We start from the raw sequence: 19,675 nt of genomic DNA, 5'->3' as shown, positions 1-19,675 counted from the left end.
ATAATAAAAATTTTCAAGGTAGCATAAGGTCTACCCAGAAATGACAGCTAATAAAGCAAGCACATGTGGTTGGGGAAATGATGCCAATAGATTTGCTAGACAAAGTGTTGCCACAAACTTTCAAAGTGTAAAAAAAAAAAGAAAAAGAAAATGCAATATCTGCTAAGTGAAATAAAGCAAAGCACAATAAAACGTGGTATAGCTGCCTAGGTCATTTTCCTAGTAAGAAAAAGTCCTCTAAAATGCTTTCTATTTCTTATTGTTAGTTATAGTCCAAAAATTTTTTTTTAAAGACAAAAGTACCTAACTTGGGGTGTCATCCAAATTCATGTAACACTCTTGTATTTAAAATTTTTTCTAAATGAGAATACCCATATTGGTGACTGACAATGTTTGCAATCTTAGTTACTAGGCCACCCCCGGTAAGAGACTATAATAGTTCTGAAGATAAAAAACGGTTCTTACCTTAGAACTACTTTGCATTTCCCTGCAAGACTTTTTATATTTCACAAATAAGATTGGACGATTAAGATCTCTTTCATAGCAGAAAAAAGCCCTTTGAAATAGGGCCTATTGAAGAATGCACCGAAGACACTGCCCTGCCCCCAATGTTTACCAGAAACTCTCAGGATTTCATCTACTTCCTGTTCAGTAATGACAGTTATCAAGGTAAAGAGATTTAATTTTGAGCTCTGATTGAAGGTCTTAGAGAATCATTCAGCAGAGGAAGATCTACTCGGAAATAAAGTGCCTTTTTACTCCAAGTTGTATTGGGTTAGATTTTGAAAACCTGAGCTACAACAAAATGTAATGTGGCCTCTTAGATAGGAGAACAGAAAGGACATTCGGGTTAAAAAAAAGTAAGGAATAAACTGAACTTCATTTAATAATGTGTCGGTATTGGTTCAATAATTGTTACCAGGGCCTCCCCGGTGGCACAGCGGTTGAGCGCTGGGTTGCGAAGCTGCCCGCAGCCTCTGCAGTGCTGGTTCGATCCCTGGCTACTCCCTGGCCACCGGAGGAGGGTCCCACAGGGCGCGCAGACCTCTCCTGCCGCCCGCTGCTCCCCTCAGCAGTGTACCTCGGTCCTTCTGCCTGCTCTGCTCCCCGCTCTGGCTCTGGTGAATTCTCTCACCCCTCCCGCGCTTCTGACTGAAACCAGTGCTTGTATAAATAAATAAAAATAAATCTTTAAAATAATAATAATAATTGTTACCAGTGTGTTAATATTAGTACAGTGTGTGTTATATGTCAGTTGGTTGGCTGGTTGGTCTGTTGGTTGGTGGTTGCGTAGAACTGGGGTGTAGGCCAGAATTGTGCAGTGAGGGGGAGTGAGAGGATTCACCAAGGACAGAGTGGGGAGCAGAACAGGCAGATCTACTGAAATACACTGCTGAGGGAAGGAGCAGGTAAGACAGGAGAGATCTGCCATTTGTGGGTTAGCTCCCTGGTCGGGAATCGGACCATAGAGGTGATAGCCTAGAGACTTGACCCCTAGGCCACCAGGGAGGCTCAGATAGTGTTTATTAAATAAATAAAGATTTGACTTTTGATAACCTTTTATTATTGTCCAGATGCCAAATAGGTTACATTATTTTAAGAGGTACATTTTGACCATTTTTTTTTTTTTTTCCAAGCATGCTCACTGCATTTTGTTGATTGCTTGGATGGCACAAGGGGTTAAGTCTCAGCACTATGAAGCTAGCCACAGCCATTGCAGCACAAGTTCCATCCCCACCAGGGAGCTGACCCACATGGCGCAGCAGACAGACCTTTCCTGTCTCCCCTGCGGCTCCACTCAGCAGTGTATTTCAGTAGATTTGCCTGTTCTGCTCCCCATTCTGTCTCTGGTGAATTCTCTCACCACCAACCACCTGCATCTCTGGCCTCCTCAGCTCTTGTATGCATAAATAAATAAAACTTTTTAAAAATGAAAAGACAGTCTTATAGTTTAAATAGGTGCTAATACAGTGCCACATGACCAACAGCATATGCTAGTGTTTCTGGAGGGCATATGAAAGGCTATGTTGATCAGCCCTAATGAAGATAGCTCACTGCTTATGTTCCAAATACCATGGTACTCTAGTCTCAGTATCTTGGCATTGGTCTTGAAGTTTTGAGTGAAGGCAGCAGTATTTAAATTCTGTCATTCTAATGCACCTAAAAAATTTTATAAAATGCTTTCCCAGGAATGAATTAGCATGTGTCCTTCATTTTTCATTATCTTTTATAATGAAAAGATGTTATCGTTCATCTTAAAGGTAAGTCTTGGCATGGTTTTCTGTTTCATGTCTTACTGGATCTAATCCCAGTCCTAACTTTGCTCTTTTCTTTTTTCTCACAGTCATCCTCCCTTTAGCCTGCTTTCACTCCTGCATAGCTTTGCTTATTCAAACTCATCATTATATTAAGAGTTCAGTGCTGGCCCTCTCTGCTGTCTGCACAGTGGAGTCCAGATGCCTGTTACTGTGCCTGGGAGAGACTGCTTTCACTGCCCTCTCGTGGATTTTCTGCAATCCTTTGCTTGGAAGTTATTTCTTCTTTCTAGATGTCTGGACCCCCTCGGTTGACTTATCAGCTCTTTGAGGGCAGAAACTGAGTCTTGGTACCCTTTCTACAGTGCTTTGTGTTTCATAGACGTCCACTATTCAGTTGATTTGAGGGAAAATTAGTGATTTGTCTGAAAAAGATTTTGGTCATGCTTGGAGTTGAAAGTTAGATATCTTACCTGGTGGCACCAGGGGTTATTAAATCTCAGCGCTATGAAGCTATCTGCAGCCACTGCTGCCAGGGAGCTGACCCACATAACACAGCAGACCTCTCCCGTCTCACCCTGTCAACCCCCTGTTCTGTTCCCCACTCTGTCTCTGGTGAATCCTCTTACCCTCCCACGCATCTGGCCTGTACCCCGGTTCTTGTATAGATAGATAGATAGATAGATAGATAGATAGATAGATAGATAGATAGATAGATAGATCTTTAAAAAATAATAAATTTATAAAGCAGTCAGGAGTTAACAAAGTATGTTTATGGTCAATTTTAAGATCTAACAAATTTGAGGAGAGGAAAACATATTTAGGATTTGTTCTCAATATAGTATTGTGTTGAAGGGACAGTGATCTTATCTGTTTGATGTGAATTTTCATAAGGCCATAGTCATTTAATTAACTAGTCATGGTGTAGTAGAGAGATCATGGATTTAGGTTCTATGAACATGTGGATTACAGTTCTGGTTTTTTTGGCCACTTACCCAGCCAAGTGACTTTGGTGAGCTTATTCAGCTTGCTTGAACCCTTAGTTTCCTCATTTCCAAAATGACCTTAGTAAATACCTGCAGTAGAGAAAGTTGTTTGTGTGTATGTGAGGGGAAATGTGTATAAAACACTTAACATAGCACCTGGAAAGTATTCTATAAATGAGAGTCTCCTCCTCTCCTTCCAGAAGTCACTCTAAACCATAACCTTATAAACCAGTATATCAAAATTTCCTTGAGCCAACTGGTATTTTATCTACTTTACGTAGAAGCAGAGGCCCTTACAGAATAATCACTGCATCTTGCCAGAGTCTTCAGAAAGAAATTAAGTGAAGCCTCAGCGTTGTTTTTGTTTGTTTGTTTGTTTGTTTTTCTGCTAGTTGTGTTTTATTCAAATAAAGATTCTTACTATTTTTATTTTTTTAAAGATTTATTTATTTATACAAGCACTGGGTACAGTCAGAAGCACGGGAGGGTGAGAGAATTCACCAGAGCTAGAGCGGGGAACAGAACAGGCAGACCAACCAAACACACTGCTGGGGGGAGCAGTGGGCACGGCAGGAGAGGTCTGTGGGCCATGTGGGACCCTCGCTGGTGGCCGGGGATCGAACCGGCGCTGCAGAGGCTGCGGGCAGCTTCACAGCCCAGTGCTCAACTGCTGCGCCACCAGGGAGGCCCTCTTAATATTTTTAGTACAAATGCTTTAATCTTGCTATTTAAGAACCTCTTCCCCTCAAATATTTAAAATATCAACTAACAGGAAACAAGTATGGACGTGATTTGTGTATTAAATGAATCTTATCCCTGTGTATCACTTTCAGCCTGTTGTAGAAAGAGCTTTTGTGTAGCACAGCTTATTTAAATAAACTTAAATTGGTATCAAAGCTATTTCATAGGAATTTTAGCTTGAAGAATTTTCTGACATTAGATTTTCTTTTTAGTTGATTGGTGACAGTTTTATCATTTAATCATATGCATGTACACTCGGCTTGTCTCAGCTTGCTGGCACACATTAGCACCCAAATGTTAACAGTAAGTTAGTTAAATCCTCCTGGATGGTCCCATCCCTACAGTCCTGTGATGTCTTCAGTAAACTACTCAATGAAAAGCTAAAATCACTCTCAAGTCTTGTGGAACTAACTATATCAGATAATGGTGTTGTTTGAGACTGTTTTGGTAATTGTTGAGTAAGTCTGGCATATTGAGCTTATGACAGTTTTGTGAGGCTAGTGTGGAATGAGCAAGTTGATGGACTTGGGGTGAGCTACTTCCCATATGATAATTTATCTAGCTCTTAATATGCTGCTTTCCCTTAACACAGGATTCTTGTCTTCCCAAAGCCAGAGCTGGCATCTCATCCTGCTGCATTCATATTAGGGCCTCCACCATTCTGTTAACACCTGGCTCCCTAAACTCAAAAGGTCATCAGACCCTATCTTTTTAGTCCTAACATCCAGCACCTTCATCACTGTTCATGCAGACATTTCCTGAGCCCTTTTAGCAAAACTTCCCACTTCTATTTTATGGGTTGATCACATAAACACATGCCAGATATATCTCTTCATCCTGACTTTCATCTTACATTTAAAAAATATCACTGTAGGGCCTCCCCTGGTGGCACAGCGGTTAAGTGCTGGGCTATAAAGCTGCCCGCAGCCACCGCGCCGGTTCGATCCTTTGCCGCCAGCGACGGTCCCACATGGCGCGACAGACCTCTCCTGCTGCACCCGCTGCTCCCCTCGGCAGTGTATTTCGTCGGTCTGCCCGTTCTGTTCCCCGCTCTGGTGAATTCTCTCACCCTCCCGCACTTCTGACTGTACCCAGTGCTTATATAAATACATGAATAAATCTTAAAAAAAAAAAATCACTGTAGTATTTTGATATGTAATACATACACAAACTTACATTCATAATTATTTGTGTTTTATGTGTGCTAAATTATAAGCCACTTGAGTACATGGAACTGTTGTTCACTAGATTTTTAGTAAATGCTCGATATGAGTTTTAAGTGTTTTTCCCCTTATAATTCATTTTCTTGTTTTGATAGTTTTCTAATTAGAAATGTTTATATTGTACCTTCACTTTCAGTATCCAGCCCCAATGAGTATCAGTATCTTTTTTTAAATTTTTTTAATTTTTTTTACATTATTCATTTTTAAGCAATCTAATTAGAGTATCTTAATTGAAAACATTTTAGGTTTTATGGTTATGGAGATAGAACAGTGGTGTTGCAAAGAGGAATTAAAATACAAAATGAGAGCAAGTAAGATATAGTTTCACTTGAAAACCTATTTTTCTGGTGTTCTTAGAACAGAAGCAGGATTTCCTTTTGGGAAGTAGCAAAATCCTTAGTTATTAAACAATTTTAGCCCTCTAAGAATTGCATCATTGCCTGGTTCTTCTGCTTTAGCAAATTTATCATTAAATATTAGCAAATTTATCATTAAATATTTGAGACAACCTGGAATTTATCTCAGGAAAGATGAGGAATTTCTTTCATGATTGAGCTAACCACAGATAAGTTACTTTCCACATGTTAATATTGCCCCTGCAAAAAGGATGACTTTGAGCAGACTTTTGATTTTGTTGCAAGGGAACTCATTTATTACTTTTTTGTTATTGTTGCATTTCATTGGTAATTGATAATATATAAGTTTTGGAGTGCAGCTACACACCTCTTCAAAAGTATGATACTACACTGTGCTCCCCACCACGGTTTTAATAACTCTCCAGCACCATCCAGTTGACACCCACAACTCATTCCTCCCAAAATTGCAACTACCATTTTGTTGCTAGAGTCAAAAGGTGGTTTTTATTTTGTTTTTGTTTGCTTTATTTTTTTATATTCCACATATGAAGTCATCTGTTATTTGTCTCTCTTTTTGACTTAGTATAATCACCTCACAGTCCATAGCAAGACTTCATTATTTTTATTTATTTATTTGTTTGTTTGTTTATTTATTTATTTATACAAGCGCTGGGTACAGTCAGAAGCGTGGGAGGGTGAGAGAATTCACCAGAGTCAGAGCGGAGAGCCGAACAGGCAGAAGGACCAAGGTACACTGCTGAGGGGAGCAGCGGGCGGCAGAAGAGGTCTGCGCTCCATTTGGGACCCTCGCCGGTGGCCGGGGATCGAACTGGCGCTGCAGAGGCTGCATGCATGCAGCTTCGCAACCCAGCGCTCAACCGCTGCGCCACCGTGGGAGCCCTATTTTTATTTTTTTAAAAGATTAATTACACGAGAGATCTGCTGCTGGGCCATGTGGGTCAGCTTCCTGGATGGGGATCAAACTCATGCTGCAGTGGCTTATGATAGCTTGATAGTGCTGAGACTTAACCCCTGCGCCACCAGGGAGGCCTCAGGTCTTGCTCTCCATCCTGCTTCCTTCTCCATTCTCTGCAGCTTCTCCTCCCTACTCAGCTCCACCCTCCCTTAGGTGGGACAGGGAACCTGGAACCTCCCCTTTTCATGGGAACACCCTGTTTACAGGTTAGCTCCTTGTGCAGGGATGAACTCATGTCTCAGTGACTGGTGATATATTTTGATAGCGTTGAGACTTTAACCCCCTGCGCCACCAGGGAAGCCCATCATCTTTTTTTATAGCTGATCATTTGCATAAGTATCTCTTGTAAAAGGGAGGAAAATCCTGTTTATTTTTTTCTCTGTGTGTTCTGCAAGCATTTTATTTTGAAAATTTTCAAATCTAATAAAGTTTTAAGAATAATAGAATGGACACTGATATGTTTATAAGTTTCACATTAACTTTATACACATACACACATAACCTTTATGCAAAACCCTTTTAAAATAATGTTGGCTATCTTGACACTTAATTCCTAAATACTTTTAAGTTTCACCTGAGAATAGTGGCATTCTACTAATTATTCTAAAAAGTTAGCAGTGATACCATAACTTTTCTCCCTGCCATGTTTAGATTGTGACATCTGCTTTTTCTTCTTATAGCTGTTTATCACAGTAGACAGATCATAGTAGCATTGATTATCATATTTAATGTTTCTCCGGTCTTCCCTGCCTTTGTCTTCCATGCCAAAATAGAAAGCACATAATTGAGTTTATCCTGTTACTAATAATACTAACTTCAGTTACCTGATTATGGTTGTAACTGTTATTATTATTTTCCATTTGAGAAGGGATTTCTCCAGTCCTGAGATTAATAATAAGCTGTTGCACGATAATGCTAGATACTGTAAATATCTTGTTCCCCAGAAACCATTTTTTAGGTGGTTTTGGCATTCATTGATGAGCCTTTCCTAGATCGGTTACTACTACATTGGTGGTGGTTGCAGAGTCATAATTCTTTAATGTCATGATTCCTACATTTATCAGCTGATATTCTTATTGGTGTAAAGAAGAGCTCTCTTTTATTCATTGTAATAGACTCTTTTATAGGTTCACAGTAAATTTGATCAGAAAGTACAGAGTTCCCATATATTCCCTGCCCAAGTTGCATATCTGCTAGTCAGTGAACCTACATTGGCAGTGTCATTATCACCCAAAGTTTACATCATTATCCATAGCTTACTTTATTTTTTTTTTTTTTAATTTTTTTTAAAGATTTATTTATTTATTTATACAAGTGCTGGGTACAATCAGAAACGCGGGAGGGTGAGAGAATTCACCAGAGCCAGAGCTGGGAGCAGAGCAGGCAGAAGGACCGAAGTACACTGCTGAGGGCAGCAGCGGGCAGCAGGAGAGGTCTGCACGCCATGTGGGACCCTCACCCGGTGGCCAGGGAGCAGCCGGGGATCGAACTGGTGCTGCAGAGGCCGCGGGCAGCTTCGCAACCCAGCGCTCAACCGCTGCGCCACAGGGGAGGCTCCATAGCTTACTTTAAGGTTCACACTCAGGAGCATACATTTTTGTGGGTTTTGGCAAATGATAATGCTCCCATTTGTTTTTAAACTTTCTATAAAGTATTTTAAACCTCGGATTATAGATGCCAGTAGCAATGTATACTATGTGTCAGGAAGCATATAAAGCACCATATATTTGATACTTCTCAATCTGAAGGGTTGTGTTGGTGTTAACTCAATTTTACAAATAATTGTAAAGAAGTTGAGAAACTCAGTCTCAGGGTCACTATGTCTAGTAAGTAACAGCAGAGATTAAATCAATGACTCTGTATATGAGCAGTGATGTAGCAGAGCTGAGGTCCTGCCTGTGCCACCTGGTAGCTCTATAATCATGTATAAGTAAACAGCTTTCACTGTAAATGGCATTGAGGTTTAAATGGATTCATAGCACACATCATATATTTGAGGATCCAGTGAAATTGTGCTTGAGGAGTATGTCTATTGCTGCATGAAATGTACAATTTTTTTTAGAGCTTATTGTCTATAATCAGATAATAGCAAGAATTGTATTATGTGTATATTAAACTTCAGCAGCTTCTGTAATCCTTCCTGAATATAATGCAGTCACTCTTTCAATGTCTGTTTCTATATGGATTAGTACTGTTTGTAAGGGAGGTGGTTTGCTTAGGTTGCAGCCTATGAACACTGCAGATGCTGATTTAAAGTGAATAGGAGAGGTCTCACTCATAGCAGGAATTTAGAAAACCTAAATAAGGGACCAGGAAAAAGACTAATTAATATAAAAATCAAAATCAACAAGCAGCTATAAACCAGAGACACACTACCGGGGGCTGGGGGAGAGAAGGACTAGGGTCAAAATAAAGGGGGGGTGCAATTGTATGGGGAATATAACCAAAATGAAAATGCATACATTGTGCAAAAATGAAAAATGATGTAAGAATTATAAAATATTTTTAAAAGTAATAATAAAGTGAATAGGAGAAAAACAGTTCTCGTAGGACAACATATTATACTTGGATTTTACTTTCCAGAGAAACTTGTTTTTGTAGGTTGTATGTTTCTGTCACTAAAAAACAAGTACCTTTTTCATAAATGGTATTTTGGAATACTCTTTATCTTTTTTTTTTTTTTAAGATTGACTTATTTTTGTGTAGAAGAACTGGGGTACAGGCCAGAGGTGCGGGGGTGAGAGAAGTCACCAGAGACAGAGTAGGGAACAGAACAGGCAGACTGACTGAAATACACTGCTGAGGGGAGCAGCGGGCGAGACAGGAGAGGTCTGCTGCGCCATGTGTGGGTTAGCTCCCTGGCTGGGGATTGAACTCAGACCGTGGGGGTGATAGCACTGAGACTTAACCCCTCGGCCACCAGGGAGGCCCCTCTTCATCATTTCAAGAAGCTATACATGAGAGTGGAGCATTTTACTTGCCAGTATGGCTGAGTAGAAGATGTTTTCCGTACCCCTGAGTTCTTGGGAACAAGACCTCATGGGCAGACTTGAACTCTCTTCTCTTTCACCTCCTAGGTCCCGCGGCAGTGCTGGTGGCCATGGTTCCCGTAGCCAGAAGGAACTGCCCACAGAGCCCCCCTACACAGCATATGTAGGAAATCTACCTTTTAATACGGTTCAGGGCGATATAGATGCTATCTTTAAGGATCTCAGCATAAGGAGTGTACGGCTAGTCAGAGACAAAGACACAGACAAATTTAAAGGTGAGTTTGGGGGAATACTTAGGGAGGGGAGGGTCCAAACTAAAATCTTAGTGAACCAGAGGACTCTAATTGTGAAAGTGCTTTCAATATTTGCCCTGGCCCAAGAAGCTGATGTAGACATAGCTCTTTCACCCATAGGACTTCAGTTCCACTTGGAAAAAAATGTTTTAAACATATGACTTGTAGAAATATATGTCATATGCCCATGTAAATCTACTGTTTCCTGCTCCATATAGTAGTCCTGTCTCAGCCAATGAAGGAGTTACCTGGAAGAGCAATGAAGAGGTAAAACTGAGGACTTTTCAGGTGCATTTATTTCACATTGGTGGGCTCATACATTTTTCTTGGTAGTTTTCCTATAATCTAGTTTATAAAATGTAAAAGATAACAAGTGCTGTGACTGTGCATTTGTGACTTCAGAGCATGAGTTTAGGAAAGGGCTCAGATTTCAGAAGTGGTATGTATGTACATGGTTTCTTAGAGCACATGAGCAGAGGAGTAAGTGAAATGATCAAATCCATAGTAATTCCTTCAAGGTTTCCTGAAGGGAACTGTGCTTAGTTTTTCAGTGTATGATGCAAGGTACAGGACACTTGGTTTGCCTTATTTATCTAGAAGTGGCACTCTTTAAGAGCTAGAGGCATATTACTCATTTGAATGGGTCTATGTATACATGTATCTATCTGTGTGAAAGTTTTTTTTGATATTAGAACCTGAAGCCTTGTTACAGTAAGTGATCAAACAGTGAAAGCAAATCACAGTAAGGTCTGTGAAAGTAAGTTCTATCATTTTGCCTATAAGCAAGCATTAAGGATTAAAACTTAGGGTAAAACTGTGGGTGCAGTCAGCCTTCGGGCTGAGTCAGTGGCAGCAGGTTTTAGAGTTGTCTCATAGAGGATCATCTTCAGTTTTAGCAGTTCTGGTGTGTAAGATGCCTGCCTTGGCTTTTGCTGCTCTGAACTTGTTTTTCTCAGGTCCTCTAAACATTAAATTTGCTTTGGTAATGGGGTAGGGAGGTTTCTCTCCAGCCAAGCTGTACATTCTCTATATAAATGCTTAATGAACAGTTGGTGAAGGGCAAAGATTGGAGCCAGGCCTTAAAAGCATTTACAGTCTAGTGGGCTTTGAGGGTAAAGTGTGACCATCAAAGTGAGGCAGGGGTAGGGAATAGTGTGAACATATTGGAACGTGGGGAGTGCTTGCCCCAAATTTAGATTCAGTGAATAGCAAGGAAGGTGAAAGACAAAAGTGTCGACAGGTAAAGTGGAAAGCTTATTCAGTGCTTTGAGGTGGGAGAAGGTATAGTTTTCTATTTGAAACGTAGGTCAGAATCCAGCAACAGGGAGACCAGTTGTTAGGTGTACATGCTTAAACCTGGACCATTTGTCTTTGACTTAGCATCCCAGGGAGCTTGCCCTTACTGCCGAGGGTATATTTTTAGCTTTGTAGGAAATTTTATGCCAACTGCTTGAGTAGTAAATCATAAGCACTTTCAGCCTATTCCTTCAGAGCACTTCAGTATCAAATTTGAAATCGTAGGTTATATTATAAAGTCATTTAGAAGTCAGAACTAAAAGCACTGCAATGACCCAAGAAAGGTTTTAACATTATTGTTTAAACATACAAGAAGAAAGCCTTATAAATTATGGGAACTACTCCTGAGAGAGAAATCAAGCATTGTATGAAAATGAACAATGGTATAACATAGGTATAAATGAGTATTTAAAAATAAAAATATAAAAGCAGTTCACTTAAAAAAAAGAAAGCTGTTTTTATAAAACAGCTGCTATTTCAGTACCTGTTTGATAAGCACTTTCTGCTAAAATATAACTGAGGGAGGAATAGGCCTTAAATTCTGCTCATTGAAGGGTAAAGTGCACTTTGACTCTCAACTAGTCACTGTGAATCTAGATACAACAGAAGCGTGGTTCTGATGTGGGAAGTGACATATGGAGGGGGATCCCACCATGTCTTAACCCAGAATTCCATGAGGAAAATGGGATTTGTTTTCTCTTACAGGATTCTGCTATGTAGAATTTGATGAGGTGGATTCCCTTAAGGAAGCTTTGACTTACGATGGTGCAGTAAGTATAGATACCTTCAGGTTTTCTCTTACATTAGCATTTGAGTTTTGTTTTTGCCAATACATAACACTATTTTCTCCTTATCATTAGCTCTTGGGGGATCGGTCACTTCGTGTGGACATTGCAGAAGGCAGAAAACAAGATAAAGGTGGCTTTGGATTCAGGAAAGGTGGACCAGATGACAGAGGTGATTAGTTCTTCTAAAACTGAACATAAAACTTGCTCTGTGCCCAGTGCCCACCAATTACAACTCTGGAAGGTTACTACTAAAACAGTCTCATAGGTCTGATAGGGTTTTGTGAGTTTTTAAAAATGTGTAAAATCTTAGAATGGACGATGCTTCTGCAAGCCTGGGTTTTTTGTTTTGTTTTGTTTTGTTTTGTTTTGTGTTTTTCCTGTCAGCAGCAAACACTCTTATAATGATTTCTTTGAACTTCCCATCACATGAGTTTGTACGTACGTCTTCCCAATGAGTTTTTCCATGTTTGTGCAGCAAGGTAATGATACAACCTCAACTTTATCTTTTTTGTGTATCCTCAGGAATGGGTGGCTCTCGAGAATCTAGAGGTGGATGGGATTCCCGGGATGACTTCAATTCCGGTATCAGTATTTAAAGTATCACCACTTACCTTTTTCAGTGGCCTTGCTGCTGTTGTATGTTTCTTGTGAGTAGCTCGCCTGGCCAGGCTGCTACTTTAGTTCCTTTCAAAAATGAATCTTTCCTAAAAGGTACCCAGGCATGCAATAAGCCTCTATTAGAACTTAAATGGTGGGGTCGGACTTGGAAGGTTCCGCACTGTGGGTGAATTAAGACCTATCCACCTTCTTTTGTTACCTTTCCTTAGCCATATTTCTCACACATGTCTTTATCTCCTGCAGCAGTCTCTGTCAGAGTCCAGCCCAGGGAAGCCTCTTGGTGCTGGTGTGTATGACACAAATAGAAGTACTATTACTTCTAGAAATAGCATGGAGGTTTTAGCAACTTACAGAAAGCCTTATAACTATAGTTCATGGTGGCTCCCTCTTAGATGGTAAAAGAATCTTTGCGTGACCTTTTTCCCCTCAAGGGTCATGGAATTCATATCCCTTAATGGTGGACATTATCCACTTTACCATTCCTTTACTTAGCTCACTTGAGGCAGACTAGTAGATTCCTTGGTGGCTCAACTTAAGATTTGTCAGTTTGCGTGTCAGTTCTCTGCTTTGAAGGAATTGAGCCCCTAAATTATTCTTTTTTAATTATATAAAGTAACTTTTTAAAAGTCTATTTTCTTTATTATAAATATGAGCTGCTCTCTGTACTCTGCTGTGTAATATGAGAACATCTGCTCACTCTTACCCACCCTCTCTCTCACACACACACCCCCAAATCAAAACAAAACTCAGTATAAAATAATTGGTAAGTATGGGGAAATTGGTACAAGAGATCTTCCGAATCTAAATTTTTTTTTTAATTTCCAGTATTGTTTTAGCTAAACAGATGATTGTTTATATCTGTTGACTAATTTAATTCTTAAAAGTCTTGTAGCCAATCAGAAATGAGCTTATTCATAAAAGTACAGTATAATCCAGTAAACCTGTAATTTTATGTATAAGCTGGTCTCTGATTGAAACACGCAACAAATGACTTCTCAAATCCAGGTGCAGTGGCTCAATGAGTGGCGGTCTCTAACCTGCCAGTTTTATATTCCATGGTACTGTAGAACCAGTTCAGAGAGCTCCTCGCTCCAGAACTATGGAAGTTACCTCATGAACATCATCAGCCTTTCTGCCATTGGCTTTGCTTGGGTTTTTACTCTGAAGCAGAGGTGGATAGTGAACGTAGCCAAGGAAACAACTACCATGCCACATACCACTTCTAGTGTGAACTGGTGATATCTAATACCGGAAGTGCCCAAGTGGTGGAATAGTGCCTATATACAGCTTTTGCGAAAGTCTTTTTTATTCTTCAGCAGAATACTATTTTTAAATAAATGGTACATTTTGGGGGTTTTTTTTTTGTTTGTTTGTTTTTTAAAAAGATCTATACCAAGAAAACATGAGGAAAGCAATGCAAATAAAAAATTCCCAACACCAGAAATAGCCATTGTGTGAAACTAAACTTTGTGAAGAAAATTCAGAAAATCTTATGACTGGTATGCCTCCTAGAAATTGGCAACTTTGATTAAAAGATAATTATTCTATGTCAGATCTTGCTTTCTGTGAATAATCTTCCCGTTGTTCATCTCATAAGAGATTTAAAATGAGGCTGTTGCCTGAGGTTAATGTACACTGGCTTTTCCCCTTTCTCTACTTTGTTTTCATGCACCTGGACAAAGTAGTTGTTGTATTTATCTTGTCAATGTGATGAACGTGTACTGATTTGTTTTTCACTAAACACCAGTAGCAAAAAATTACTTAATCTCCTATTAAAGAGAGAGTAGCTTTAGTTCTGTGCTCACATGAAAAGGTACACCTCACAGTTTGGGGGGATATCGGTGATTTTCTAATTAAACTTATTTAATGAATGTTGTATGCTTAACCATAACCACTTGTATCCAAGTGTGTTTTTCCCCAAGTAAAATTTTACCACGTTTTGTTAAAATTGATGTTGTTCAACTCATTCTCTGAACTGAATTTCAAAGAACCCTCTCTATTTCCAAGACACTGAACAGAAGATACCACCATTGGAGATTGTTGAGTGTCAATATCTGAGATTGTTAGCTTCTATACTGTAGACACCATATTAGCAAATACCATATTGCTTCTCGGGGAAGTAACAAGATTAGGTTCCTGTCTCTGGTCACAATATTTTTGTCAACATCTCAATATGTAATCTTTTTATGTGTGTTTCTGTTCAAAGGCACTTTACACATATTGTTGACTCACAGGCAACAGTACTTTTAACATGTGCCTGAGCAAAGCTTATCTGGTTTCTGTTCTCTCCGTAAGGCCTCCTTAAATGTAAGAATACTAGACAGCTCTTCAGCACAGTTCGGGTACCATTTTGAGCAGTGAAATCACACACAAAAAAAAAAAAAAAAGAGCAAAAATGTGGTAGTAGATAGTGGGGAAAACCCTTGTACAGGTGAAACCAGAAGGCAGAGTACTGCCTTGTTCCTCCTCAGCTGGGAACATGCCTGACAGGTGACGGAGATCTTGTTCTCTGTGCATGCCTGCGTGACAGCAAAGTATTGCAGGTGTTGATTTTGTGGTTACAATGAGTGGATGAATTTACAAATACAAAATTTTCTAATGGGAATCTACTGAGTTAAAGAAGCATATACTCTTGGACTCAGATCTTCTCAAAGTTCAGCTTTGAGAAGGTCTAATCCCTTCCTCAGAGGGATTAGAACATCACTTTTGGGGGCTTAAACCAGGGGGTGGCAAGATCATTTGTTAATTACAATCTTAGTGTTTACATTTTTACTGGAAATTAGCTCTTTAAAAATTAGAATTAGCTTAAGTCACCAAATTGAAAGACCTTCACTTAAATACAAAACTAAATACAGCCTAATTTTTTTGAAAGGTTCATTAAGAAAATTTTCTTCTAGGGCCTCCCCTGGTGGCACAGCAGTTGAGCGCTGGGCTGCGAGGCTGCCCGCAGCCTCTGCAGCGCCGGTTCGTTCCCCGGCCGCTGACGAGGGTCCCACACCACCAAACAAAAAAAAAAAATTTCTTCTATATACTGATGAACATTGCAGCTTAACATTTCTAAGTGAGATGCAGTTTACTTCTTGGCAATTGCACAAATGAAGGGGTGACATCCCCTTGCAACCAGAGGAAGTATAGGTGGGCTTGCGTTCTCTGCTCTACAGCAAGTCCCCCTACTCCCAAGCAAATGGGCCTGAATCGGATAACTGCTTTTTTTACCACACAGGTGCTTTGCTTTTAGAATGATCGATACCTGAAATGCAGCAGAAACAGGAAAATGGGGAGTGTCACCCAGAGGTGACTTTGTATTTTTATTTTGTCTTAATATCTAGCTTTTCCTGTGATTTTGCATTCTAAATTGAAACTTCTAAATTTCAGGTTTTTCTTTCTAATAACCATATAGGCTTATATTAGAGAATGGAATAAAACATGCTGTGAGGATTTTTATTGTTTTAAACCATATTAAAATATGGCCTTACATGGTATTCCACTTTTCCTGCAAACTAAGAATTTAAACAGCTCATTTTATTTTAAAGTTAAACTCAGAAACAATTCACAAAAGCTGCGTGATCAGCTTTGAGATAGTACTTTAAAAAGTAATTCACTGTCACTTTCCTTCTTCAGGCTTCAGGGATGACTTCTTAGGAGGCAGGGGAGGGAGTCGCCCAGGTGACCGGCGAACAGGTCCCCCAATGGGGAGTCGTTTCAGAGATGGCCCTCCCCTTCGAGGGTCCAACATGGATTTCAGAGAACCAACAGAAGGTATGAACAGCTCATAAGCGGACGAATCTTGTCATGATTGTTGTCTGTGTCAACTTGACCTGTGTTGCTACACACTACCCCTTGGTCTCAAATACTAAGTTTGCCTCTACTAGAGTATCTGGTAATAGACTGGTAGTTCCTTAAAGCTGTTCTTTTTTTTTTTTTTGTAAGATTTATTCATGTATTTATACAAGCACTGGGTACAGTCAGAAGCGCGGGAGGGTGAGAGAATTCACCAGAGCAGGAAGCAGAGCAGGCAGAAGGACCGAAGTACACTGCTGAGGGGAGCAGCGGGCGGAAGGAGAGGTCTGCGCGCCATGTGGGACCCTCCTCCGGTGGCCGGGGAGCAGCTGGGGATCAAACGGGTGCTGCAGAGGCTGCAGGCAGCTTCGCAACCCAGCACTTAACCACTGCGCCACCAGGGAATCCCGTAAATGGGTAAATCTTTGAAAAAAAAAAAAAGAAAATGGGCTGGTTCTAGAGATCAGCATAAGTCTGATATTGCCCAGCTGGGAGGTGGGATCCGTGCTTGGTAAACCATGTTTGTTTTCTTTTTTCTTTCTTTTTTTTTTACTCCTCCAGAGGAAAGAGCACAGAGACCACGGCTCCAGCTTAAACCCCGAACAGTTGCAACACCCCTCAATCAAGTAGCCAACCCCAACTCTGCTATCTTCGGGGGAGCCAGACCCAGAGAGGAAGTCTTTCACAAGGAGCAAGAATGAGCTCTCGGGTGGGAGGGAATGGGGTATGGGGGAGCCTGAGCAAGACCACAACTGGCTAGCCCCCCTGGACCGGCAGTCCTGCAGTTACCATTCCTGCGCCTGACCTTTGTCCTCCTTTCTTACAAGGAAAACACAGAGCTTGTGAGTGCATGTCAGCAGTTAACAAGTGGTTTTTAGTACATCCTTGGCTTTGCTGTATCTAGCTAGTGCCTGTTTTGTGCTTTTTTTTTTTTTCTGCCACTCCTTTGCCATTTATCCTCCTGTCTTTTTTCCTTCTTGCTCCTTGCTTCCTTCCAGCACATGAGTTTCTTTAGAGGGACAAAGGCAGCCACCACGTGGACTTCTTTGGATTGAGGTGCGACCTCATTTTTCTCCTTTGCTTTCTCTTTTACTTCAGGCACACTGGCCAGATTCCAGTTGCTTCCTTTGGTTTTCTCAGTGCTTCTCTTCTGACTGCATGTTGAGTTCTGTATTACTGTGGCTGCCAAGAGAACAGAAAAGTCACAACTTGGATAGTGTCTTGATTTTATTGGCTGTGGTCAACATACAGAATTCAAGGCACCTTGTTTTCAGAACAAGGATAAAATAATCTGTTGATCCTTGCAAAGTCCTTCCTATCCCTATTTATAGGTAGTCCTGTCTCCATCACCTCCTCTCCAAATAGATTGTTTAAGCAGAGTAGGCTCACATTTCAAGCAGCCAAACTGAAAGGAATAATGTGAAATGTTGGTGGGGGGTTCACCTACAAGGAAATTGAGTGCATCACGATGTTCACGGGTTTCATCATTGCCCCTTGAACGATGTCCGGCAGTGCTGTATCGCAGGCGCCGACATCTGGCTGGGGGCAACGAGCCGCCAGCATGTTGGTTTCCACCAGGCAGTGGTGCTGTGGGGGCTGAGGGTGTTGGTGTGGAGAGCTGTGCTGGGCTGTGTAGTGCACATGTTGCTTTTTTGCAGATCCCTGTTGTCTGTGTTTTGCATCCCGGTTGTGTTTCTCTGTTCCCTGGTGTAAGTAACATGAGATACTAAGCTTCCCACCATCCCTCAATTTTATGGTGAAAATGAGCCTAGAATTTGGCTCTTTTTTGCTCTTTTCCTTGATGAACTGAAATTTTTACTATGCAGTAAGTTACTGGATCTCATCTTTGGGACAAATTTTATTCTGTGTGGTGTTCGGCTTTACCTGGGGCTAGGAGACTGGGCATTATGAGCTTTTGCACTTGATCACGTGTGTGAACAAGTCAAATTCTGTAGCACCCAAGTCCCAGTCTGTCCCTTTGGGAGTGATTTGGGGTCAGCAAGCCGCTAGAGCCCCTGAGAAAAGAAGCCCTCCCCAGCATGACTTGGAGGGCCGAGGGAGCCCAGCCCGTGCGCGCAGTGTGCTCAGATGGCAGTTCATCGCTCGCCGGCACCCTTGGCCTCTCTTCCTCTGTCTCTGTTATAAGGCCTCAGCAATTCACAGAACTCTCCCTCCTTTCCTTCCTTCCACCTGTCATCTCTGCTTCTGAAATAAGAACCATTTGTATAACACCAATACTTAACTTAAGAAAGACATGCATTATGTGGTTGTAATCAAACCAGATGCTTTCAGATGACCTACTTACATCTTCAATGTGGAAAGATTAAGAACAAAACAAATTCATCTAAACTTCTGGGCAATCCAGTTGACTTTTAAATGTAAGAATGAAATTCCAAACACTTAACACATTCAGCTATATGACAAAGTAAATCTATGGATATGGTATTTTGTGAATGATCTTTTAAATAAAAGAAACCTTACGTAATATTTAATGCTTGTCTTTATTTTGAGCTCTTCTCTGCTGCTTCTGAAATTTAATTTGGGAGGCACGTCCCAAATTTAGAGAAGTGTGCTGTGAGATGAGCATCTTTTAGAAGTCACAAGATTAGTGAAATTGTTTTTATAACTTGTGATGATTAGACACGGGATGCCAAAACCACCCCACCTCACCCCCACCCCCATTTCCTAGAAGTGTAACTTTCCTAATAGAAACCCTACATTCAGTTAGTCTGGCAGGAGTTTTTGGATAATAGAATTGGGTTTTTTCTACAAGATGGAAGAAAACAAGTGCTTGCTCATCATGTGCCCACTTTTATCAACTCCTTAATTGTTTTCAGAAGAAAGTCTCGGTGCTCGTCATGGCCATGGTGGGAGCTGCTTTGTGGTGAGCATGTCATGGTCAGGGAGGCTCTGCTGTGTAGTTTGCCCTTCAGTGGTTTGGGTTTCAGTGTCTGGGAGGCCCCCCTTTCGCTGTGCTCCCTTCACTCACCTCCAGGTAGGACCCTTGACTGTGGCTAGATCCGTAGAAATAAGACAGGCTGGAAGGTACCTGGTAACTGTGCTTGGGCTGCCCCGAAGCCCAGAGTGTATAGCCAGGGATGCACTGTCTGTTGCTGTCTCCAAGGGGGGAAGCCCTGAGGAGGCGGGCATGCGGGATTCTGGGGCTGGAAGCCAGAGACTTGGAACCTAACTCCAAGACACTGCCACGGTCCTTGAGTTCCCAGCTCTGAAGATCCTTGAAGCAGGCTTATCTAGATCCCCCAATGATTGAGGATTCTTATCACTGAAACTTGTGCAGCTGTTGCCCTGCCTTCCCCCCAAATGTTGCTGTTAGTTGGTAACTACTGCTTTTCATGAGTACCTATATCCTTGG

At 41.0% G+C, this 19,675-nt stretch overlaps 2 protein-coding genes across 6 annotated transcripts in view; both read left to right on the top strand.

Annotated features, from left to right (window-relative positions):
* Nucleotides 1-9,652, top strand: part of LIMK1 (LIM domain kinase 1) — an 82,955-nt gene extending 73,303 nt beyond the window's left edge. For 3 of the 4 annotated variants that reach the window (XM_054693611.1, XM_054693610.1, XM_054693609.1), the window contains one exon: nucleotides 9,615-9,651. The gene's annotated coding sequence lies outside the window, so the exon portion shown is untranslated. Of the gene's footprint in view, nucleotides 1-9,614 lie in introns of all 4 variants that reach the window. The other variant, XM_054693608.1, reaches the window with a different exon arrangement.
* Nucleotides 1-18,817, top strand: part of EIF4H (eukaryotic translation initiation factor 4H) — a 30,674-nt gene extending 11,857 nt beyond the window's left edge. The window contains exons 2-7 of one of the 2 annotated variants that reach the window (XM_037506813.2): nucleotides 9,615-9,802; nucleotides 11,822-11,886; nucleotides 11,977-12,073; nucleotides 12,427-12,486; nucleotides 16,144-16,281; nucleotides 16,864-18,817. In XM_037506813.2, the coding sequence (XP_037362710.1) occupies nucleotides 9,615-9,802; nucleotides 11,822-11,886; nucleotides 11,977-12,073; nucleotides 12,427-12,486; nucleotides 16,144-16,281; nucleotides 16,864-17,003 (688 nt within the window). In that variant the 3' untranslated portion in view covers nucleotides 17,004-18,817. The remainder of the gene's footprint in view (nucleotides 1-9,614; nucleotides 9,803-11,821; nucleotides 11,887-11,976; nucleotides 12,074-12,426; nucleotides 12,487-16,143; nucleotides 16,282-16,863) is intronic. The other variant, XM_037506814.2, reaches the window with a different exon arrangement.
* The last annotated feature ends 858 nt before the right edge of the window (nucleotides 18,818-19,675 follow it).

This window comes from Talpa occidentalis, unplaced genomic scaffold, assembly GCF_014898055.3.
Source record: "Talpa occidentalis isolate TD23 unplaced genomic scaffold, MPIMG_talOcc4v2.1 talOcc4.12, whole genome shotgun sequence".
NCBI classification, from domain to species: domain Eukaryota; kingdom Metazoa; phylum Chordata; class Mammalia; order Eulipotyphla; family Talpidae; genus Talpa; species Talpa occidentalis.
This window is presented reverse-complemented; position numbering and strand designations above follow the sequence as displayed.